Raw genomic sequence first — 25387 nt, forward strand, 5'->3', positions numbered from 1 at the left:
TTCACTATTATTCTACAATGTAGAAAATAGTAAAAGAAAACCCTGGAATGAGTAGGTGTGTCCAAACTTGACTGGTACTGTATATACAGTGCATTCGGAAAGTATTCAGACCCCTTGAATTTGTTACGTTACATCCTTATTCTAAAATTGAATAGTTTCTTCCCCTTCAAATCTACACACAATACCCCATAATGACATTTACATAAGTATTCAGACTCTTTACTCAGTACTTTGTTGAAGCACCTTTGGCAGTGATTACAGCCTCGCGTCTTCTTGGGTATGATGCTACAAGCTTGGCACACCTGTATGAGGAGTTTCTCGCATTCTTCTCTGCAGATCATCTCAAGAGGTTCAGGTTGGATGGGGAGCCTCGCTGCACACATTTTCAAGTTTCTGCAGAGATGTTTGATCGGGTTCAAGTCTGGACTCTGACAGGGCCACCCTAGACATTGAAAGCAACTCCTGTGTTGTCTCGGCTGTGTGCTTAGGGTCATTGTCCTGTTGGAAGGGGAACCTTCATCCCAGTCTGAGGTCCTGAGCGCTCTGGAGCAGGTTTTCATCAAGGACCTTTCTGTACTTTGCTATGTTCATCTTTCCCTCGATCCTGACTAGTCTCCCAGTCCGTGCCACTGTAAAACAACCCCACAGCATGATGCTGCCTTCACCATGCTTCACCATAGGGATGGTGCCAGGTTTCCTCCAGACCTGACCAGACCATTCAGGCCAAAGAGTTCAATCTTGGTTTCATCAGACCAGTTAGGAGCCTTTAGGCAAACTCCAAGCGGGCCGTTATGTGCCTTTTACTGAGGAGTGGCTTCCGTCTGGTCGCTATACCATAAAGGCCTGATTGGTTGAGTGCTGCAGAGATGGTTGTCCTTCCATCTCCACAGAGGAACTCTGGATCTTTTGTCAGTGACCATCAGGTTCTTGGTCACCTCCCTGACCAAAGCCCTTCTCCTGTGATTGCTCAGTTTGGCCGGACGGCCAGCTCTAGGAAGTCTTGGTGGTTAAGAATAATGGAAGCCACTGTGTTCGTGGGGACCTTCCATGCTGCAGAAATGTTTTGGTACCCCTCCCCAAATTTGTGCCTCGACACAATCCTTTCTCGAACCTCTACGGACAATTTATTCGAACTCATTGGTTTGTGCTCTGACATGCACTGTCAACTGTGGTACCTTATATAGACAGGTGTGCCTTTCCTAATCATGTCCAATCAATTGAATTTACTACAGGTGGACTCCCAAGTATTAAATGTTGTGTTCGTTGTCCATAGCTTATGCCTGCCCATACCATAACTCCACCACCACGGGGCACTCTGTTCCCCATGTTGACATCAGAAAATCGCTCATCCACACAACACCATCTGCCTCGTATAGTTTAAACTGGGATTCATCCGTTTAGAGAATGTCTCCAGCGTGCCAGTGGCCATCGGAGGTGAGCATTTGCCAACTGACATGGTTGACACCAAACTGCAGTCAGGTGAAGATGACGAGTGCGCAGATTAGCTTCCCTGAGATGGTTTCTGACAGTTTATGTTGAGGTCCTGGTGACTGAATTGCACCTGTATAATGATTATGCTGTTTAATTAGCTTCTTGATAATCCACCAAACAGGTGTGGCATATCTTGGCAAAGGAGCAATACTCACTAAAAGCACATTTGTGCACAAAATTTCAGAGAAGCTTTTTGTGCGTCTGGAACATTTCTGGGATATTTTATTTCAGTTCATGAAACACAACAACACTTTATATATTGCGTTCATATTTTTGTTCAGCGTATCAAAACAGAGAAATCACCTGTCTGTGTCATACATTTCAAGTTCCCTTTACCATAAGATTGGCTGCAATATCTCACAAACAACGACAACAATGTGTTTCATATAAATAAATAGAACAATGTCATTAGTACTTAAAATCAGTGTTACTCTCAATACAATTTTTTGCTTCAGATACTGATTTGAGAACAGTTATCGAACCCTCACTAAAGAGGTGGACCCATAGAAACTGATCTATGACCAACAAGAGTGCTTTCTTTGTACAGTGGGTCGGTGTGGATGCAACGCGAGACAGAATACCTTTCAAGACACATAGCTTGGAAAAGGAAGGAAATGCATGTAGAAATGATAGCATGGTTCACAATAAGATAGACAAACCATATTAATGGCAGAAAAACGTACACAATCATGGAAAAGTTGGACACGTATGGCTGATATCGATGCTATGATCAGGTGGTCTTGACCCTCAGAACTCCCATCCTCATGCGTGTCCAGTCCACTGCTCAGCATGCAAGTGTGACAAAGGAGGTCAAGTGGCTCAAAACGGCACAGAAGTACATCTGGGTAAGCTCTCATCTATCCACATTCAGTTCCCCTAAAATTATTCCAAGTCAAAACCCCTCATCTCCGAGGCCTCACCCCTCCTTTCCATACTGGGGCTTGTCCGGCTCTGGAGTGAAGTTTCCCCGAGTTACAGATCTAGGATCTGCTTCTTCTCCCCCAATCCTAACCATTAGTGAGGGAAATGCAAAACTGACCCAGGATCAGCATCGAGGGGCAACTTCACCCTACTGGGGCTTGTCCGTCTTGTGGGCGGTAATGAAGGCCATGCCGTGGGTCCTCAAGTGGGTGTTAAGGTCGGAGGCCCTGTCGAAGCGCCGGCTGCACACCCTGCAGCTCATTTTCCCCTTACCGTCCTCTCCGTCCTGTGGGGACGAGGGTAAGCCGTCCGGGGAGGAGGGGGTGCGGGGTGGCCTGTGGTGTGACTCCCCCTGAGGATCTCTCACACGGTGGGTGATGAAACGGTGGCGTCCCAGGGAGCCAGCCGAGGCGAAGCATACGCCACACTGCAGGCACTGGAAGGAGGCGGCATCAGCGCGATGCTGCGGGATGTGGCGCTGGAATTCGGCGCCGTCCTCCGTGGCGAAGCCGCACGGCACGCAGCGGAACACGTTGTCGTCCTCCTCGGGCTCGGGAAGCGCCGACGCTCGCGTTTTCTTCACAGGAATGCTGCCCTCCTCGCACCCCTCTGTGGCCTCTCTGCTGTCCGTGCCGCCCCCTTCCTCGTCCCCTGGTGGCCCCCCCTCCCCGTCAAGTTCAGATGAGCTGCCTGGGCCCTTACCCGGGACTGAACGCTTCCTGATCTGTGGAGATCCATGCATGGGACAGAGGGGTGATGGGGGGGTAAAAAAGAGAGAACGTCAAAAAGCAGTATTGGTTTTTGGTTTAACATACTCAGATCCATGTCACCACACCATGGGTAACATTACTGAAATGTACCCCCACCAAGTGATGGAAAGAAGAATGGATTCTAACTGACCTGTCCGTCAGTGGCTCTGACCCTGTGATGATGGACCTGGATATGCTTCTCCAGTATGAGCCGACTGCTGAAGGTCCGCTTGCCCTCTGTGCAATATCTGCAAACACACAAGTATACACATAGGCTCTGAGGATGCTGCACACTTTCCCTAGGTGGGCTGATATTCGACTGAACTTAACATTCTAAATATCCCTGCTAATTGTCTTGTCATATCAACTCTACAGACATTTTCAAGTATAATACATATCCTACTTAGCAGACGCTTTTTCCCCCAAAGTGAGTTAGTCATGCATACAGCCTTTGTTTTTATGTACGAGTGGCCCTGGGAATCAAAGCCCACTATCCGTGCTCTACCAATTGAGCTACAGGGGACAAAATATGGTGCTTTTGTGGATGTTTAGATGAGTATGGGGTTCACTCACTGGCAGTGGAAGACTCTCTTGTTGCCCTCGTGGATGACGCGTACATGGCGCCGCAGGCTGGAAGAGGTGGAGAAGGAGCTCTCACACACACAACACGGGAACTTCTTCATAGTCTACAGGGGAAGTTTCGAGGAGAAAAGAGGGTGAGTCCTCTGTGCACACACCCCCCCACACACACACATTACACTAAGGTCATACAAATACTAAACAACCTTGGTACAACACCACGTCGCGCACATAAAAAAGTTGGTTAAATTCCCATGTACCGAATGGAAACATACAAGTAAAATGGGTTTCCATTGCATTGAACTCTACTGATGGGTTTGTCACAAAAACTGTTGCGTTATATAGAAAATGTGCCTAGTCTGGTCTTGGCACATGTGCTCTAGCCAACAGCTTGCCGATGATGTAAGCAACCTACATTAAGAGATTATGGATAAGAACAGTATTTTTATTTGTCAAAAAGCAGCCAAGCATCGATCATTGCGTCACAAAAATAAGACCCTGGATATTTATTGGAACAGAGGCATTAAGCTCGTGCACTTTCACCACCCTGTGAAGTTCATCATTTATTTAATCTGTAGCCTAATAAACTAAATGGTTTCCCAAGTCGTTGTGGGAGGACCACACAACATATCGCGCTACTTCGTTATGATGGTTATTATATACATTTCTCGCAGGAATTAATTTTACCGTTACATGTCGAATTATATATATTTTTGTCTGCATTTATAACCGGCATATCCTATTTCCATCAGCGCGCACAGACTTTTATCCGCAATAAGTCAGTTTGATGGCAACATATCTCGTGGGAAAATTTGCATTTGTGCAGATTTTCGAATATTCACATGAAAATCGGACGGAAATTGTATGGAAATCTAGCTACAGCAAGCATGTCCCAGCCAAATTAGTAAATTTTTCCAGAGGCATGGTTCTGCCATATTTCAATGTAAACAGGATCAACCAGAGCCTAATTTTGAATCTCATAGCAACGGGTCTAAATACTTATGTAAATAAATAAGGTATGTTTTTTTTATATTTAATAGTTGCAAAAATTTCCAAAAATCTGTTTTGGCTTTGTCATTCTGGGGTAGTGTGATGAGAAAATGCATATTTAATCAATTTTAGAATAAGTCTAACGTAACAAAATGTGCAAAATGTCATTTGGTCTCAATACTTTCCGAATGCACTGTATTTTCTAGGTTAGTCAGATTTATTTTTCCTTAGAAGGTTTCTCTGCAAGTTGACTGGCATCTAATTGTGTTGCAATGCCCAAAACAAGTTTCACAGCAACATAATCCCAACGGAAGGCTACAAATTTTTATGTTTTGCAATTCACAAATTATTATTTATGATTCAATTCACAGCGATCTAACCGAATCCCAAATCCTACAATGGCAAAGCAAATCATTCGATTTGTTAAAAATAATCGATTCACATCTTTATTTTTTTATGTGAAGTGGATCATAGGTTATACAGATAATTACCTTTCCGTGCTCGGTCTTCATGTGAGAGATGTAGTCGTCGCTCTGTGTGAAGGTCTTCTGACATTGCTGGCAGCTCCATTCTGAGATGGTCCCACGATGGCTGCCTACCTCCATAGAACTAGACTGATTCTCAGGTTCCTCATAGTCCTCACCCCCCTCTTCCTCTCCTTCCTCCTCCTCTTGGTCTCGGCCCCAGTCCTCCCCATCTGAGTTGTCCTTTTTTACAGAGGGCTTGGATTTTGGGAGGGAGGGGGCTGAGGGGTTGGTGGGGGCAGAGGCATTGGATTGGCCCTCCTGTTTGACTGACTGCCTTCTGTGAGCAGTCTGGATAAGAGGAAGTAAGAAAGGGATAACCAATCAGACAAGAGAAAAGGGAAGACAATATTGACAAATTAGCTCCTATAAATTACTATTTACCATCCAGGGGATTGATCAACTAACATGTCACTTTCCTTTACTACAATCGTATGTTTACCTATGAGTTGGAATTTCACTAAACAAACCTTTATGTGTTCCATCATGGAACCTTTCTGTGCGTAGAGTTTGGTGCAGTCAGGACACTTGAACACATGCACTTTCTGCTTGGCCAGGTGGGTGTCAAAATGCATGTACAGTAAGGGTTTCTGGGTAAAAACTGTATCACACATCACACACTTGTAGATCAATCTGCAAATACAGAGAAAGAGGGTATTTAGGAGTGAATTCAACTTTTTTTCAGGGCTCAAATTGTGATAAAAACAGACAAGAGACATGCTTTACAATCAACTAAAAACCAGTGTTTCCCAATTCTGGGGACCCAAAGAGGTGTACATTTTTGTTTTAACACACATGAACACAGTTGAATTAAGTGTGTTAGTGCTAGAGCACTAGGACAAAAACGTACACACCTCTGGGTCCTCTGGACCAGGATTGCAAAACACTGCTCTAAACCTAGAGACATAACATGGTTCAGTGACTGTGGGGTATTTACTTGGCCTGTCCCCCGGTGAGGGTGGGGTGCTGGGTGCTGATGTGTCCCTGTGCACTAGGGGCAGACTTAAAGGCCATAGGGCAGCTGGGGCACTTGTGGAACACCTCGCAGTGGGCCGTCTGGATGTGGGACTTGATGGAGTTCAGACCCCCGAAGACCACCTGGCAACTGGAGCACCTGGGGAACAGATATGAACAACAACAAAATGTTAAACACATAGGTTTAGTCACTGATGCTAATATTGGGTGGCTTGATTGTGATGCAACTAAGGAAAGAATCTTCAACCACATCTTTTCACATATCTTTGAGTTAGAGGGAGTGTATTTGCATTTGACTACTGTATGTATCCCTCATACATCCACCTGACAATGGAGTGTCATAATAATACATAACGCTGCATCTAAGCAGTAGTTTGTGGTATGTACACGTGCATGTATTTGTAGCACAATTGTCTATCCGTGCAGATGACCGACACACTGAATAAGGCTGCTAAGCCGAAACATCTGTTTAAGCTAGTGATAAGCAAGTGAAAATACTTCTGCGACATCCTTTTGTGTGCGGACTTATTGCATTTGTTTCAGACACTCTCTCTTCACCTGTATCCAATGCGGCGGGCGAAGTGCAGACAGGCCTCCTCCAGGTGGGTCTGGAAGCTGGCCTGCCGGGCGATGCCCCCACACTCTGGACAGACGTGGGGTGCCCGGTGCTTATGAATCCTCTGGTGAGCCGACACACTGCACCAGTTAGGCAGCATCATGGGAGGGGAGCACAGCATACAGGTCTGGGAAGGAAGATGAGAGGTTTAACGATTGACATACAGCACACACATTGAGGAATTAATCAGAACTCGTTTTCATAGTAAACATTAGCAGCATCATGGGAGGGGAGTACAGCCTACAGGTTTGGGTAGGGAGGAGAGAGAAAATGTTTAAAAGTTGACTAAGGCATAACACTATGAATACACTACTATTTCTAATACTAGTACTGTGTAATAAGCCAGTCATCAATGCACACCCACAGGTCTGGCCAAGGAAAAGAGAGAACATGTTTTAATTGAGGCCTTACAAATGCCTTGTTTTCATAGTAAAACATGAATATTGCGTAATAGTAGACTAATACATAAAGTAAAGCAGTCCACAATCTGTGTCTGGGAAACTGCCTTATTCAGTCATTATGTATGACTAAGCTTGACACTAGTAGTTTGTCATTAGCCTGTGAATAATGCACACCCATACTTCAGGCTCTGTATCAAAGGACTCACCGAGTTGGGGGTAGCTCTGATCTGCTGGAAGTGGGCGACCAGCTCGGCCTTGCCAGAGAACTGGGCCTGGCACTCAGGACACTTGAAGTTGTGGTACTGCAGCACCTCTCCCTTCTTGCTGGGGAGGGGCATCAGCACCTGGGGGATCTGGGGCGCACGGCGGACCGGTCTCAGCTGGGCTGCAGAGGGAGACTGTGTGTCCTTCAGTGGGCTGGAACTGGATGACACTGCGGGGGCTCTGGACGTGGTGGAGGGGGAGGAGACTGGATGAGGAGAGGAGATTGAAGAAGGGGAACACATGTCTGGTCAACAAAGCAAGAAAGCGAAGCAAGAATACAAAGAAGTTGGAAGTCAATTGCATGATGGTATCTCTCTCTTGTATTTCATATAATAACATGGACCATATCCTGACAGAAATAAAGCTTTGTTTATATAGCCACATTGTAGGCGTCCTAAATTGCTTAAACTTTTTTGCTGCGTCCTATGGGACGAAGCCATTTTCACTAAACTCTCCCGAAAGTGCCGCCTTACTGATGGGTGTGGTGTCCTGCTTGCCAATCATCTGCTCCACGGTGACGGGCCTCATGACGAGGTGAGAGCACTGCATTACCAGCCCTCGTTCCTTATGCTCCCTGGCGTGGAGCAGCAGGCTGCACTTGTTGAAAAAGGCCAGCCGCTTGGCACAGTGGTTGCAGGTCACCTCGATGCGCAGCGAGCGCCTGTCATAGTGGCGAGCCAGGCTGCGCTCCAAGGCGAAGGCATCGCCACATTCTAGACAGCGGTAGCCCATGGCAGGCAGAGGGAGCCCCCACTCTGGGGGCGGAGCCGCCGAGAGGTCAGGCTTATAACTGGGCAGCAGGTTCTTGCTGTTGAGGATCTTGTTGAAGGCCTCCACCAGGCTAGACTGGCTGCGGGAAATGACGGCGCCCGTGCTGTTCACAATGGAGGCAGGCTTGTTTGGCTGGTGAGTACCGGCTAGGACGCTGGCGCTGCCCCCGTTAGACGTTTTAGCACCAACAGGACGTACACTCATCCCAACGGTGGCTACTGAGAACTTCGGAGAGGAGGCAACCGAGGGAGTGGCAGGCAGGGCAGCAGATTTAGTGATGCTAACAGCAGTGGCAGATACCTTGGCCTTGTCCGAGTCCGAGGAGGCAGCCATCTTGTTCTGAGCCTTGGTTGCAGCGGCTAGCATAGCACTACTGGCTGCTAGTGTAGACACGGGTAGTGTGTTGAGACTCTTTGCTTTCTGTGACTGGGAGGGTGCCATACGACCAGAGGGAGTGTCAGGTTTCCAGGCCCTGTTGACTGGGGTCTTCCGCACCCCTGGTGGAGCTTTGCTGGGCTCCAAACCCTTGGCTCCAGCAGCACCTGCTTTGGGTGCAACTCTGGTAACAGTTCTGGTGATTCCACCAGTGGAGGTTTTGATGGTCTTTATCCGCACTTTGAGGGGCCGGGCAGGAGCAGCAGGCCCTCCTGGAGTTGAGGTGCAACTTTCAGTGGTTGGAGGTGTAGACTTGCCATCATCCACTCCCATATTCTCCTCTCCTGTTCTTGCACCCTCTTCCTCTCCAAAATCTGCCTTTCCATCCATAGCCTTCTCTATTCCATTTTCCAACTCCATCTCCTCCTCAGGCTCCTGAAGGTCTGAGGGTGGTGGTGTGGAGGCTACTGCAGGGCTGGAGCACCTCTTGGCGGTTACTGGTGCAGCCGATATGGGTATTTCTGGCTCAGGACTTTCAGGTGAGTCTCGCTCTTCTATAACATGCTCTGGGTGTTTGTCTTCCTGTGGTAGACTCTTGGTGGAGCCTGACTGGGCGGTTGAGGTCACTCTACAGCCCGAGGGAGTGTCCCCTGGTTTGGGGTGAGCTGCCGATGAGGCCATGGGATGGGTGGAGTCAGAGCTGCCAGCAGAGGACCTAAAACGACGGGTCAGTTTGGGAGGGGTGCGGGAGGGGGAGCCAGGGGGTTCCTGGATCAGCAGCGGGGGCCCTAGGTCCGGATCGGAATCAACCCCCTCTGAGTCTCTGGGACACAATGTCGGGCCGGCTTTAGGTGCCCCGTTAAACGGCTGAGATGAGTGCAACGGGTATGAGGAGAGGGTGGTTGGCGGGGACGGGAGCAGAGGCTTGGAAGGCGGGAAGAAAGGAGAGGACAGTCCTGCTGACACTCCTGAGACAAGAGACGCAGACACAACAGATGAAGAGGAGGATAACGAAGCTTCTTTGCCTGCCTCTTGCCGTGTGTGCTGCTGCTGTAGGAGCTGCATCTTCCTCGCCCTCCCTACAGGGTCTCCCGACCCTTGCGCCATGAGAGGCTTCAGTCTGTTGAATATATTGCCAACCTGCTTGACCGATTTAGTTGATCCAGCACCGCCTCCTCCACCCTCCGTTTTGGGGGTAGACACTGACCACGGATCCCCATTAGATTGGGCCTGAGCCTGGGTTAGGGGCGTAGTTATACCAGCAGCCCCAAACCCATTGTGATTGAGTGGTTCAGATTCCGCTATGTCTGGGGCACAGACACCGAGCCGTGGACCCATAGCGACCCCGGCAATGCTGTCCATAGTGTTCTGGTCTGTGTCCTCATCCCCTCCATCAATGTCAGGTCGTACACAGTTCTTTACGATAACGCTGACAATAGGGGTGTCAGCCTGTGGGTCCGTGGGGCTAGCTGGTCTCAGAGATGGCCCTACACCAACCCCACCGTCCGGCTTTCCCAGAGGTGCACCGCCTGGCCCGTCACCCTCATCAGCAGACTGGATGGCCTCTTTAGCATCGATGTCAGGAATGTCAAATGCTGCCAATAGGTCATCGAAATCTGGGGTCTTCATGTCCCCCATGCCGGGACCAAACCCTGCAAGAGAGGATACACCAAGAGGACAGAAAATGAGTGATATGATTCCAAGTTTAAAACATCCTGTGTTTCTAATTTCTCATTGAAATTGCTAGCCAGCTGGCTGTCTTTATGTGTTGCAGTTCAGTAAAGGTAGCTAGCTAGTTAGTAGCTAAGCAAGTTATTAACACAGATCCAAGTCGAACAGGATTGTATTTGACCCGAGCATTTGTAGCGACTGTTAGCCAGCTTAGCAAAACATTGCACACAGAAAACATTTCGAGAGGGGTGCTGCTATTACCTAGCCAGCTAGCATGAACACAATGCAGTTTGACACACAGCCCGTCTCGCTACGATTGTCAACAAATAGCTATCGCTAGCTGGCTAAGACCTACGACAGACTAGCGACAACATATTTAGCTAACGAGCTAAGAAATACATCCAATTGTTTATCGGTTCAATTGATGAATTCACCGAGTGTGGACGTTAAATTGTATATACTTGACATATGGATTAACCTGCAATGGCTTCACAACTAATCAATCATTTAAAAGCACAAACGTCTCGCAGCTGTTAAGTTTATTTCGGCTTCCCCCGCCAGGCTAGATGGCCCGGCCGCGCTGAGCCCAAGCAGAGCGAGGGGTCCTTTAGTGGAGGCCATCCCACGCATTCATAACGAGTTACTGGGAAATAACCATAAATCATTGTCACTGTGGACAATTGATGGGACCGGTATTTTGATTCTCAATTGCACATATTTTTTAAATAGTTTACCTGGATCTGTGATTCAACTATTGTCGCTCGCTCCAGATGACGTGCCTTTACTTCCTGCCACACAATGAAGAGGTCCTATCAGATCATTGTATTAATGCAATTTTTGTATTGCCGAAGCTACAAAAAGAAATTGTCGTGGAAATGGTGCCACATACGGACAAATGTCATTTGTTAATATTAAATGTGAACACAAAAGATAACATAATAAAAACTGATATGTTAATTCTTGCCACAATAGTTCACACACCTCTCTCTAATTAAGCTTTGCTGTTCTGGCTATATGGGGTGGAGGGGAGTGGGGACTGGGCAAGCAATCAATCAGACAGATATACACACCAACAAGCGTCATCCATCTTATTTATTGCAATAGAAAAATAACAAAATAAGAGGATATTGTTTAGTTTACAAGCTTGGGGACCTGTCATTAAATACAATTTATAATGCCAGTCAGTCAGTTAAGATGGGGTAAATCAGTGAGAAACCAGAAAAGATGGATATTCCATTTTTAGATTGTATGCCAATATGACAATCCTGGTGGCATTCCAGTTTGGTCTTATTGTCTGGTCTGTTTGTGTGTGCTTGTGGGTTTCTTGTGAATGTTGTTGACTGTCTGTCATATCATGCGTTAGTGTCCGTCCAACTGTTTTCCTGTCTGTAGCCTTGCATAATTCTGTCGGTGTCAACTACCCTACCAGAGCCATGTCAAAAGTCGTGCACTATTTAGGGTGCCATTTCGGACACAACCCATGTGTGTCGTCAATTTGTCTGTCCCCATGCCTCATTTCTTCTTATCCTCGTCTTTCTTGCGGTTAGGCTTGGGTGGGCCTGTCTGGGAGGCCAGGGAGCCCATGGCGTTTCGGATGGCCTCATTGTTAGGGTCGACACCTGGCAGGTTCTGCAGGACGCTTTGGAGAAACTCTGGGTCCTGCATCACATCATAGTCATCCTCCTCCTGAGGAAGAACCACAAGGCACATCATTAATAAAAGGCACTGATTATGTATTCTATTTGTTGTCAGCACCATTTGAGCAGGTCAAATTCCTGGTACATGTACTTGCAAATAGAGGTGATCCTGATTGGAAGGGAGATGGAGAACTTACACCCGAATGAGACAAAACACCAGTGACTAAATCGAGAAAGGGCGTGTTTCATAAACTGCAACTGAGAAATTTTAGCGGACCGATGTCACACGACTGTATTGAAAAACAGACGATAAGGTTTCTGATTTCATTGATCATGCAAGTTACCTACCTTGGCAGTTTCAGTGTCCATAGCATCGCCATACTCTAATCACAGGGATGGGTTGGTAGGGAATGGAGGGAGAGAGTCAAAATCAAATAAAATGTATATCATATGGAAACTATGTATCTGGAAATGTCCCTTTGTTTTGGTTTGCGGTGTAACTATGACAGTCCAGATCATTGGTAAGTACCAAGCTTTAAAAACCAAATGTTAAAATTAAAAATCCATTTTTAATCATCCACACCGCAAAGTGTGTGTGTGTCAGTGGGTGCTATTCTGAAAGCAATGAGAGTGGATGGTGATTATAACGCACCCTCTCCGGCCAGAGACATCCGCATGGCGTATGCAATCTGCTCCTCCTCTGTCATATTGCTGAAGTCAGGCAGCACTGCAGCACCACCTGTCTCAGGCTGAGACACCGACATCTTTAGCAGAGCCTCCTCGGATTCTGAGAGCGAGTCAATTAAACCATTACAGTACAAACATCTGTATTCTCCTTTATACCTAAATACCACACATATATACCACACATATCTATACCTACCCTCACTTTCTTTACTGTCTGCTGTGGTGACATCGGCTGCAGAAGCAACAGCCACCTGGCGAGCCTCCTCCTCCTGCCTTTGTCTCTGCTCCTCCATGGACACACGCAGAGCCTGAGTAGAGAGGAACACAGTTAAAGGCCAGAAAAACTGTATGCTGGTAACTCTGGTTCACTGATTAAGGTCACTCTGGATAAGAGCATCTGCTAAATGACCAAAATATAAATGCAAAAATGTCACTTTAAAAGGAACCCTATTGCATTTTTACCAGAGCAAGCTCGGGGTCGGCGCTGGGGTCCACGCCAAACTCAAAGTCGCTGGCGCCCAGGCCCATCATAGAGCCTCCTTCCCCAGCCAGGATGGGGGAGGAGAGCAGGGCGTCAGCCAGGCTAGGCCCTGGGGGTACAGTCACCAGGTGGGAACCTGTACCCTCCTTCCCATTCAGAGTGTTGATGAAGGCAGTCAGCTTCTCCGTATTAAACTCCTGGAGGACGATGGAGGAAGAGACACACAATAGAGAATATGGCAGAAGGGGAGAGTGAGAATGAACCATTCAAGAGTTAATACTGTGTTATCTATGAAAATGTATAAAATACATTTATTTAGCTTGGAATGGAAACAAGCAGGAGTTAAAACCAAGTAATTGTGTTAATCACACACACACACAAACACACAGAGCCTTTGGAAAGTATTCAGATCCCTTGACTTTTCCCACATTGTTAAGTTACTGCCTTATTCTAAAATGTATTAAATTGCCCCCCACCCTCAATCCACACACACACAACCACCACCGTAATGACAAATCAAAAACAGATTTTTACACATTTTTGCTAATATTAAAAAAAAAAAATCTAAAAACATACCTTCGTTACATAACTATTCAGACCTTTTGCTAGGAGACTTGAAATTGAGCTCAGGTGCATCCTGTTTCCATTGATCATCCTTGAGATGTTTCCACAACTTGGGAGTCCACCTGTGGTAAATTCAATTGATTGGAAATTATTTGGAAAGGCACACACCTGTCTATATAAGGTCCCAAGGCATGTCAGAGCAAAAACCAAGCAATGAGGTCAAGGGAATTGTCCGTAGAGCTCCGAAAAAGGATTGTGTCAAGGCACAGATCTGAGGAAGGGTACCAAAAAATGTCTGCAACATTGAAGGTTGCCAAGAACAGAGTTGCCTCCATCATTCTTAAATGGAACCACCAAGACTCTTCCTAGAGCTGGCCGCCCGGCCAAACTGAGCAAACGGGGGAGAAGGGTCTTGGGCAGGGAGGTTACCAAGAACCCAATGGTCAATCTGACAGAGCTCCAGACTTCCTCTGTGGAGATGGGAGAACCTTCCAGAAGAAGAACCATCTCTACAGCCCTCCACCAATCAGGTCTTCACGGTAGAATGGCCGGACAAACGCCACTCCTCAGTAAAAAGGCAAGATCCATCCTGCTTGGAGTTTCACAAAAGGCACTTAAAGGACACTCAGACCATGAGAAAAAAATTCTCTGATCTGATGAAACCAACATTGAACTCTTTGGCCTGAATGCCAAGTGTCACATCTGAAGAAACCTGGCAAAATCCCTACAGTGAAACATTGTGGTGGCAGCATTGTGCTGTGGGGATGTTTTTCATCAGCAGAGACTGGGAGACCAGTCAGGATCGAGGCAAAGATGAACAGAGCAAAGTACAGAGAAACCCTTTATGAAAACCTGCTTCAGAGCGCTCAGGACCTCAGACTGGGGCAAAGATTCACCTTCCAACAGGACAATGACACTAAGCACAAAGCCAAGACAACGCATGAGTGACTTCGGGGCAAGTCTCTGAATGTCCTTGAGGGGCCCAGTCAGAGCCTAGACCCCGATCGAACATCTGTGGATAGACCTGAAAATAGCTGTGCAGCAATGCTCCCCATCCAACCTGACAGAGCTTGAGAGGATCTGGTGTGCCAAGCTTGTAGCGTCAAACCCAAGAAGATTCAAGGCTGTAATCGCTGCCTAAGGTGCTTCAACAAAGTACTGAGTAAAAAAAAATGAGCAAAAACATCTAAAAACCTGTTTTTGCTTTATCATTTTGGGGTATTGTGTGTAGTTTGAGTGAAAAAAAATAAACTTTAAAATAAGGCTGTAACCTAACAAAATGTAAAAAGTCAAGGGGTCTGAATACTTTCTGTATATATAAACAGTACCAGTCAAAAGTTGACACTCTTATTAATTCCAGGGTTTTTCTTTATGTTGACTATTTTCTACACTGTAGAATAATAGTTGAGACATCAAAACTATGAAATAACACATATGGAATCATGTAGTAACCAAAGTGTTAAACAAATCAAAATATATTTTATATTCTTCAAAAGTAGCATGGTTAATATTGACAGCTTTGCACACTCTTGGCATTCTCTCAACCAGCTTCACCTGGAATGCTTTTCCAACAGTCAAAGGAGTTCCCACATACGCTAAGCACTTATTGGCTGCTTTTCCATCACTCTGCGGTCCAACTCATTCCAAACCATTGCAATTGGGTTGAGGTTGGGTGATTGTGGAGGCCAGGTAATCTGATGCATCACTCCATCACTCTCCTTATTGGTCAAATAGCTCTTACACAGCCTGGAGGTGTGTGGGTCATTGTCCTGTTGAAAAACAAATGATAGTCCCACTAAACGCAAACCAAATGGGATGGCGTATTGCTGCAGAATGCTGTGGTAGCCATGCTGGTTAAGTGTGCCTTGAATTCTAAATAAGTGAATTACAGGGTCACCAGAAAAGCACCCCCACGCCATCACACCTCCTCCATGCTTCACAATAAGAACCACACACGTATCATCTGTTCACCTACTCTGCGTCTCACAAAGACACGGCGGTTGGAACCAAAAATCTCAAATTTGGACTCATTGGACCAAAATGACAGATTTCCATCGGTCTAATGTCCATTGTTCCAGTTTCTTGAACCAAGCAAGTCTCTTTTTATTGGTGTTCTTTAGTAGTGGTTTCTTTGCAGCAATTTGAACATGAAGGCATGATTCATGCAGTCCCCTTTGAACAGTTGATGTTTAGATGTGTCGGTTACTTGAACTCTGTGAAGCATTTTTTTGGGCTGCAATTTCTGAGGTTGTTAACTCCAATGAACTTATCCTCTGCAAATCAAATTTTATTGTCAACATACGTGTCCAGCAGATGTTACTGCGGGTGTAGTGAAATGCTTGTGTTTCTAGCTCCAAAAGTGCAGTAATATCTAACAATACACACAAATCTAAAGCAAAGGAATGGAATTAAGAATGTATAAAATACTTGGACGAGCAATGTCAGAGCGGCATAGACTAACATACAGCAGAATGGAATACAGTATATACATATGAGATGAGCAATATGTAAACATTATTAACATTATTAAAGTGACTAGTGTTCTACTATTAAAGCAGCCAGTGATTTCAAGTCTATGTATATGGGGCAGCAGCCTCTAATGTGCTAGTGATGGCTATTTAACAGTCTGATGGCCTTGAGACAGAAGCTGTTTTTCAGTCTCTCAGTCCCAGCTTTGATGCACCTGTAATGACTTTGCCTTCTGGATGATAGCGGGGTGACCAAGCAGTGGCACGGGTGGTTGTCGTCTTTGATAATCTTTTTGGCCTTCCTGTGACATCGGGTGCTGTAGGTGTCCTGGAGGGCAGGTAGTTTGCCCCGGGTGATGAGTTGGGCAGATTGCACCACCCTCTGGAGAGCCCTGCGGTTGTGGGCAGAAGGTGATAGGAGGTGATACAGCCCGACAGGATGCTCTCAATTGTGCATCTGTAAAAGTTGAGGGTTTTAGGTGCCAAGCCAAATTTATTCAGCCTCCTGAGACACTGTTGCGCCTTCTTCACCACACTGTCTGTGTGGGTGGACCATTTCAGTTTGTCGGTGATGGATATGCCGAAGAACTTGAAGCTTCCACCTTATCCACTGTGGTCCCGTCGATGTGGATATGGGGGTGCTCCCTCCGATGTTTCCTGAAGTCCAAGATCAGCTCCTGTGTGTTGTTGACATTGAGTGAGAGGCACCACACTCCCAGGGCCCTCACTTCCTTCCTGTAGGTTGTCTCGTCATTGTTGGAAATCAAGCTTACTACTGTTGTGTCGTCTGCAAACTTGATGGCTGAGTTTGAGGCGTGCGTGGCCACGCAGTCATGGGTGAACAGGGAGTACAAGAGAGGGCTGCACACACAGCCTTGTGGGGCCCCCGTGTTGAGGATCAGCAAAGCGGAGGTGTTATTTTCTACCTTTACCACCTGGGGGTAGCCTGTCAGGAAGTTGCACAGGGCGGGGTTCAGAGCCAGGGCCCTCAAGCTTCATGATACGCTTGGAAGATACTATGGTGTTGAATGCTAGGCTAAAGTCAATGAACAGCATTTTTACATAGGTATTCCTCTTGTCCAGATGGGACAGGGCGGTGTGCAGTGAGACAGCATCTTCTGTAGATCTTTTGGGGAGGTAAGCAAATTGAAGTGGGTCTAGGGTGTCAGGTAAGGTAGAGGTGATATGATCCTTGACTAGTCTCTCAAAAGAACTTCATGATGACAGAAGTGAGTGCTACGGGGCGATAGGAATTTAGTTCAGTTACCTTTGCCTTCTTGGGTACAGGAACAATGGTGGACACTCCAGCCAGCTGGTCTGCGCATGCTCAGAGGACGTGGCTAGGGATGCAGTCTGGGCCAGCAGCCTTGTGAGGGTTAACACGCTTAAATTACTTACTCACGTCGGCCACTGAGAATTTGAACCCACAGTCCTTGGTAGCGGGCTGCGTTGGTGGCACTGTGTTATCCTCAAAGTGGGTGAAGGTGTTTAGCTTGTCCGGATGCAAGACACTGTCCTCGATGTGGCTGGTTTTCCCTTTGTAGTCCGTGATTGTCTTTAGACCCTGCCACATACGTCTCGTGTCTGAGCCGTTGAATTGCGACTCCACTTTGTCTTTATACTGACGTTCGCCTGTTTGATTGCCTTACGGAGGGAATAACTACACTTTGTATTCGGCCATATTACCAGTCACCTTAAATGCAGTGGTTCACACTTTCAGTTTTGCGCGACTGCTGCCATCTACGGTTTCTGGTTAGGGTAGGTTTTAATAGTCCGTGGGTACAACATCTCCTATCCACTTCCTGATAAACTAGGTCACCGTAACAGTGTATTAGTCAATGTTATTCTCAGAGGCTACCTGGAACATATCCCTTCTGCGTGATGAAAACAATCTTGAAGCGTGGATTCCGATTGGTCAGACCAGCATTGAATAGTCCTTAGCACGGGTACATCCTGTTTGAGTTTCTGCCTATAGGAAGGCAGAAGCAAAATGGAGTCGTGTTCAGATTTGATGAAGGGAGGGGAGGGCCTTATAGGCATCCCGGAAGTTGGAGTAGCAGTGGTCGAGTGTTTTAGCAGCGCGAGTACTACAGTCAATAATATGGACTTGGTATTTTACCAAAGAGGGCTATGTTCTGTATACCACCCCTAGCTTGTCACAACACAAATGATTGGCTCAAACGCAATAAGGAAATCAATTCTACAAGGCACACCTGTTAATTGAAATGCATTCCAGGTGACTACCTCATGAAGCTGGTTGAGAGAATGCCAAGAGTGTGCAAAGCTGTCATCAAGGCAAAGGGTGGATACTTTGAAAAATCTCAATATAAAATAGATATATAAACTAGAACACTTTTTTGGTTACCACATGATTCCATGCGATATTTCATTTGCTGTCTTCTCTATTATTCTACACTGTAGAAAATAGTAAAAATAAAGAAAAACCCTAGGTGTGTCCAAACTTTTGACTGGTGTATGTACGCATGCATGTGGTGAGCACCATAATTCATTGGACAGTGACATTTTTTTTGTTATTTTGGTTCTGTACTCTAGCACTGAGTTTGAAAGGATACAATGACAATGAGGGTAAAGTGCAGACTGTCAGCTTTAATTTGAGGGTACTTTCATACATATCGGATGAACTGTTTAGAAATTATAGAAGCTTTTGTACATTGTCCCCCCATTTTCGGGCATCAAAAAACATTGGACAGTTTAACATAATGTAGAATAAAGTAATCATTGTTAATATTTGGTTGAATATCCTTTGCATGCAATGACTGCTTGAAGTCTGCGATGCATCGACATCACCAGAAGCTGGGTATCTTCCCTGGTGATGCTCTGCCAGGCCTATACTGCAACCATCTTCAGTTCCTGCTTGTTTTGGGGACTTATTAACTTCAGTCTCCTCTTCAGTAAAATGCATGTTCAATTGGATCCAGATCCGGTCAACGATTTTCCACTTTTTGGCCATCAAAAACCCCTTCGTTGCTCTAGCAGTATGTTTAGGGTCATTGTCTTGTTGCATGATGAAGTGCCTACCAATGTGTTTGGAGGCATTTGGTTTTATCTGAGCAGATAAAATATTTCTGTAGACTTCATTGTTCTACTTCTGTCTGCAGTCACATCATCGATGAAGACAAGTGAGCCTGTTCCACTGGCAGCCATACAGGCACAAGCCATAACACCCCTCCACCATGTTTCATGGATGAGGTGGTATGCTTTGGATCATGGGCATGTCTTTTTTTCCTCCACACTTTTCTCTTTCCATCACTCTGGTACATGTTAAACTTTGTCTCATCTGTCCACAATACTTTTTCCCCAGAACTCTTGTGGCTCTTGTAGGTGCTTTTTTAGCAAACTGTAATCTCGCCTTTCTGTTCTTCAGGCTTATCAGTGGTTTGCATCTTGTAGCGTACCATCTGTAGTCCTGCTGGTGTAGTCTTCCACGTATGGTAGACATTGATACATCTACACCTGCATCCAGGGTAGTGTTTTTGATCTGTTGGGCTGTTGTCAGGGGGGGTTCTTCACCATAGAGAGTATTCTCTGTCCATCCACTACAGTGGTCTTCCTAGGTCTACCAGGTCTTTTGACATAATTGAGTTCACCGGTTGTTTTTTTCTTGTTAATGATGAACCAAACTGCTGACTTGGGCATGCCCAGGGTTTTTGCAATGTTCCTGATTGATTGATTTTCATTTCTGAGCCTTATGATGGCCAGCTTCATTTGCATCGACACTGCCGTCTTCCTCGTATTGTCACACCCCAACAACAACCTCCAAAGGCAATAGCAGTCTAGAATCAATACATTCATCAACAGCTCTCCTGCATTCACTAACGACACAAATGAATACACCTGCCTAACGACACACATCTGTAAAGCCAATTCAACAAATACTTGTAGTAACTTAAAACGGGGGGACAGTGTACAAAAGGTGCTGTCATTTCTAAACGGTTCATACGATATGTATGAAAATACCCTCAAATTAAAGCTAACAGTCTGCACTTCACCCTCATTGTCATTGTATCCTTTCAAACTCAAAGTGCTAGAGCACAGAACCAAAATAACAAAAAAAATGTCACTGTCGAATGAATTATGGTGCTCACTGTATGTGTGTATGTATGTATGCATGTACAGTTGAAGTCGGAAGTTTACATACACCGTAGTCAAATACATTTAAACTCAGTTTTTCACAATTCCTGATGTTTAATCCTAGTAAAAATTCCTTGTTTTAGGTCAGTTAGGATCACCACTTTATTTTAAACATGTGAAATGTCTGAATAATAGTAGAGAGAGTTATTTTTTTCAGCTTTTATTTCTTTCATCACATTCCCAGTGGGTCAGAAGTTTACATACACTCAATTAGTATTTGGTAGCATTGCCTTTAAATTGTTTCACATGGGCCAAACGTGTCGGGTAGCCTTCCACAAGCTTCCCACAATAAGTTGGGTGAATGTTGGCCCATTCCTCCTGACAGAGCTGGTGCAATGGAGTCAGGTTTGTAGGCCTCCTTGCTCGCACACGCATTTTCAGTTCTGCCCACTAATGTTTTATGGGATTGAGGTCAGAGCTTTGTGATGGCCACTCCAATACCTTAACTGTTGTCCTTAAGCCATTTGCCACAACTTTGGAAGTATGCCTGGGGTCATTATCCATTTGCGACCAAGCTTTAACTTCCTGACTGATGTCTTGAGATGTTGCTTCAATATATCCACCATTTTCCTGCCTCATGATGCCATCTATTTTGTGAAGTGCACCAGTCCCTCCTGTAGCAAAGCACCCCCACAACATGATGCTCCCACCCCCGTGCTTCACGGTTGGGATGGTGTTCTTCGGCTTGCAAGCCTCCCCCTTTTTCCTCCAAACATAACAATGGTCATTATGGCCAAACAGTTCTATTTTTGTTTCATCAGACCAGAGGACATTTCTCCAAAAAGTACGATCTTTGTCCCCATGTGCAGTTGCAAACCGTAGTCTGGCTTTTTTATGGTGGTTTTGGAGCAGTGGCTTCTTCCTTGCTGAGCGGCCTTTCAGATTATGTCAACATAGGACTTGTTTGACTGTGGATAATAGAGACTTTTGTACCTGTTTCCTCCAGCATCTTCACAAGGTCCTTTGCTGCTGTTCTGGGATTGATTTGCACTTCTTGCACCAAAGTACGTTCATCTTTGGAGACAGAATGTGTCTCCTTCCTGAGCGGTATGATGGCTGCGTGGTCTCATGGTGTTTATACTTGTGTACTATTGTTTGTACAGATGAACGTGGTACCTTCAGGCGCTTGGAAATTGCTCACAGGGACCAACCAGACTTGTGGAGGTCTACAATTTTGTTCTGAGGTCTTGGCTGATTTCTTTTGATTTTCTCATGATGTCAAGCAAAGAAGCACTGAGTTTGAAGGTAGGCTTTGATATAAATTCACATGTACACCGCCAAGTGACTCAAATGATGTCAATTGGCCTATCAGAAGCTTCTAAATCCATTACATCTTTTTCTGGAAGTTTCCAAGCAATTTAAAGGCAGTCAACTTAGCGTATGTAAACTTCTGACCCACCGGAATTGTAATACAGTGAATTATAAGTGAAATAATCTGTAAACAATTGTTGGAAAAATTACTTGTGTCATGCACAAAGTAGATGTCCTAACCGACTTGCCAAAACTATAGTTTTAACTACTAGTTAACAAGAAATTTGCAGAGAGGTTGAAAATCGAGTTTTAATGACTCCAACCTAAGTGTTTGTAAACTTCCGACTTCAACTGAAAACATAAAAATAATAGGGCTAATTAAAAATACTGGCACAAGGAAACAATTCTTACCTCTTCCCCAAAATTTATAATATCCACATTGACCTTCTCTTTCTTTAAGCGCTTGGCCATTTTAACAAGCTGTGGGGGACATAGATTGGGAGGAACGGAAGCAGAGGGGGAGAGAAAGACCAGTAACCATGGTGACAAGCTGCATGTCTATTGTTGAAAACACACCTTCTGTGGGACCAGCTATAATGTACATTCATTTTATACAAAAATTGTATGTGCCAGAAAATAGTGCCATTGTGAGAAAAATTACATAATACTCTGTTAGGCTAGTTGCTATATCATCAAAGTAAGAGAAATATATGTTTAGATAAGACACTGGTAGGTGGCAAACTCACATCCTTGTCACTGTCTTCCACAGGGCTGCCCACAAAGGCAATTATCCTCATCTTGTGGTTCTTCCCCTGTCTGTGCTTTAGGGCCAGCTATATAGACATGGAGAAACACAAATTATGCATGAACACACACAACACTAGCCTGCTCAATTGTAACCTTTGTAACTCAGTGTAAAATAATTATCTGGCTTATATGACATTTTCAAAGACATTTTCTGCAGAAGCAATGACACTCACATGGGCCACCCGGATGCCAGTGCAGAAGCAGATCTTGCCTTTGGGCTGGATAGCGTGCAGTTTGGACAGGATGCGGCCACTGTCTGGGGTCAGTGTGGTCAAGACCTCACAGTTACTGCAGTCAAACATAAAAAATCCAACCAAACAGCATTAAAACTGGGAATGTCTGTCAGTCAAGGCATCGGTTTTCCACCTAAACACCACTATTTGATATCAGAGGCCTCCATTTTATTTTACAGGCCACATAGTTCAATTAGTCTCAGACTCACATGTTCATATGAAACACTAGTTTCAGAATAGTTGTTTGTTCTCCTAGTTCTCAGTCAGACAACTCGTATTTTGAACACACAAAAAAACACAAGCTTACTTAGCCATCGAGATTAGGCCGACATTGTTCTCGGGGTTTGCCCGAGTTTTGGAGTGACAGACAATGTTGACGGCATCTTGCTGGGCTTGTAGTCTAGTGGGCAGGAAGTCTCCATTGCGCATATACTCACTATTGTCCACACTAGGGATGAGAGAGGGACATAAATGAGTCGGATTGAAGAACAATAGGATTATCAGAATGGTTAATGCTGCTATGCAGAGCTGGGACGATAAACTGAAAATTATCGACACCGATCATACAAATAATTTATCGCAGGCCTTTTGCTGACAACGTTCATTCTGATAAGTAGCCTATACTAGAGAAATGTGAAGTTTGAAATTAAACAAGTGTGCTAATATGGGTGATCGTTAATGGGCCAATTGATGGCGACTACAATCAAACTACCGGTAGTAGCAGTTTAAATGGTCATTTAAAAAAAATGCACATTAATGTTTTAGACTTATCGTTCCATTTATCATCATCACATCAATTCAGGCAATGTATAGCGATATGGATTTTTGTCCATATTGCACAGCTCTATAAAACCCTACTTTCAGAATGGTGACACGGCAAAATGTAAAAGGGTAGCTAATGAAAGAATGTAAACAGCTAGATAAAAATCAACAAATGCCATTCTTATGCCTTTCTGGACTCTGGAGACTAGACTAGTTTGGATGACAGTTGAAACATTCAAGATAAACTGGTCATGGGAACATGTAGGATAGGAATGGGCAACGCTAGCCCCCTTTAGAAGGCTGGCCTCATTAATAAATATTCTCAGGGCCAGGGGACTCTAGCCAAGTTGCTAGATCACCCAGAAATATTACATATGTAAAGAAGCCAATTGATATACACCCGGAAATATGAAGAACTAGGCTGAATAAATTGCTATCAAAGACAAACTGTTAGCTACAGTTCATGTCTGTCTAGCCAGCTAGCTAGCAATTAACGTTAGACAACCTCTTGTGATTAGCATACAAGCTAAGCTAACGTTTAGCTAAATGGCAGGTAAAGCTAGTTAATAACATCATATGCTAGTAGGCAAACGGGTGCCATTGGTTTGTTATCCATTTGTTCAAAGTGACAAATAACGTATATGATAATGAAAAGCGTTAACGAATTTTGCCCCTTGATGTTCCCTGACACCGATAGATAACGTTAGCTAGCCAGCTAATGACTCAAGTCAGTCAGTAATCCCCCTATTCCACTGGTTTAGCTAGCATAAACCATTTTACCCCAAGAAGTATACAATTGCGTCGGCGTTTCCTTCACTTCATTGTAACGTATAAAGAAATCCTTTATGAAACAGATATAAAGCAAACAAGATGTGTTATTCTTACCACACCATAGTACTTTCGAGTCCCATTTTGAAAACTTTCTGGTCGCTCTCTGACAATGTAAGAACGTCACTGTCTATTGGAGAGAAGAAACAAGACATGTGATTGGCTAATAGATGTTTTAGCTGACAATGTGCCGCTAAAATGTGCAGAAGTCAGTGAGTTCTTTTGATTCTGGATGGCCAAATAGCTAACGTTAGCAACAATGACAAGAAACTGCCATGCATGAGTAAGTGATTCGTTTCAGTTAGTTTCATTCTTGTTCTTGATACCATGTCTTGTTTTGACTGATTTCATGTCAATGCTCATATGGCTAAAATGAACTAGCTACATAACCAACAACTGTAATATAGTTTACATGTTGTCAACAATCTAAACCAAGTCTGTTTTGCCCCATAGTTGCGCACACGTCGGTTTTGTTACGTAACTATAGCACCTCATATCAAAGACCCTTGCTTTTTTTTTCTGATACCAAAATGTGTAATCATTCCTCCAAGCATATTCATAATAAAATGTTAAATAATATAAACAGCACATCATGTAAATTATGCACAAATATTTTCCCTACATCATCTTTCAAGACTTCAGGGAATTCAGGGAGCAATACAGTATGAAAACATGCCAGTTCTCCAAGAACAGAAATACAAATTTGCAATTGACAGCATATGAAAAGGCATTTCTGTGATTCCAATATACAGTACCAGTTAAAAGTTTGGACACACCTACTAATTCAAGGGTTGTTCTTTCTACATTGTAGAATAATATTGAATACATCAAACTATGAAATGACACATGGAATCATGTAGTAACCCAAAAAGTGTTATATCTATATATATAAGTGTTAATATCTTGAGTGGACTTATACTCACTGGTTGTTTGCATCTGGCCACATGGCCAGCGCCTCCTCTTGAGTGCTCCACTTGCTGCACGTGGTTGATCTGTATCTTCCGCCCGTGGTTGTCGTGCTTGTGTTTTGTTAGCGTTACACTAGACTCCGTGTGCATCCTTTAATATATCGGTGCCTCTCACTGCCACAAACTGTGGTGCACAACTTTCCAACTGGCTTGTTCTGTGTGTGTTGTGAATTGCTTCACATGGTCTGTTTTTTTTTGGGGGGGGGTTCTTTCCTCTGCAGA

The 25387-nt window shown here is 44.8% G+C and overlaps 2 protein-coding genes across 7 annotated transcripts; both read right to left on the reverse strand.

The window, feature by feature from the left end:
- Nucleotides 1–1687: 1687 nt before the first annotated feature.
- LOC112230009 (zinc finger protein 687b) lies at nucleotides 1688–11302 on the reverse strand. 5 transcript variants are annotated; one of them, XM_024396222.2, is made up of 10 exons: nucleotides 11062–11302; nucleotides 7984–10308; nucleotides 7453–7754; nucleotides 6788–6972; nucleotides 6192–6368; nucleotides 5725–5887; nucleotides 5222–5545; nucleotides 3735–3847; nucleotides 3313–3409; nucleotides 1688–3136 (listed from the first exon to the last, which is right to left on the reverse strand). In XM_024396222.2, the coding sequence occupies exons 2-10, from the start codon at nucleotides 10292–10294 to the stop codon at nucleotides 2561–2563; spliced, it is 4248 nt and encodes a 1415-aa protein (XP_024251990.1). In that variant the 5' UTR covers nucleotides 10295–10308; nucleotides 11062–11302; the 3' UTR covers nucleotides 1688–2560. The 5 variants fall into 5 exon arrangements, with proteins under 5 accessions (XP_024251990.1, XP_024251988.1, XP_024251993.1 ...); XM_024396220.2 differs by lacking the exon at nucleotides 11062–11302 and adding an exon at nucleotides 10849–11019; XM_024396225.2 differs by lacking the exon at nucleotides 11062–11302 and adding an exon at nucleotides 10806–11019.
- Nucleotides 11303–11401: 99 nt separating this feature from the next.
- On the reverse strand, nucleotides 11402–24346 carry psmd4a (proteasome 26S subunit ubiquitin receptor, non-ATPase 4a). 2 transcript variants are annotated; one of them, XM_024396227.1, is made up of 10 exons: nucleotides 24255–24346; nucleotides 22915–23055; nucleotides 22548–22662; nucleotides 22314–22400; nucleotides 21979–22047; nucleotides 13114–13329; nucleotides 12848–12959; nucleotides 12617–12751; nucleotides 12313–12347; nucleotides 11402–12013 (listed from the first exon to the last, which is right to left on the reverse strand). In XM_024396227.1, the coding sequence occupies exons 1-10, from the start codon at nucleotides 24278–24280 to the stop codon at nucleotides 11840–11842; spliced, it is 1110 nt and encodes a 369-aa protein (XP_024251995.1). In that variant the 5' UTR covers nucleotides 24281–24346; the 3' UTR covers nucleotides 11402–11839. The 2 variants fall into 2 exon arrangements, with proteins under 2 accessions (XP_024251995.1, XP_024251994.1); XM_024396226.1 differs by having other exon boundaries at nucleotides 22548–22674.
- Between the last annotated feature and the right edge of the window lie 1041 nt (nucleotides 24347–25387).

Source organism: Oncorhynchus tshawytscha, linkage group LG31 (assembly GCF_018296145.1).
Source record: "Oncorhynchus tshawytscha isolate Ot180627B linkage group LG31, Otsh_v2.0, whole genome shotgun sequence".
Classification (NCBI taxonomy): domain Eukaryota; kingdom Metazoa; phylum Chordata; class Actinopteri; order Salmoniformes; family Salmonidae; genus Oncorhynchus; species Oncorhynchus tshawytscha.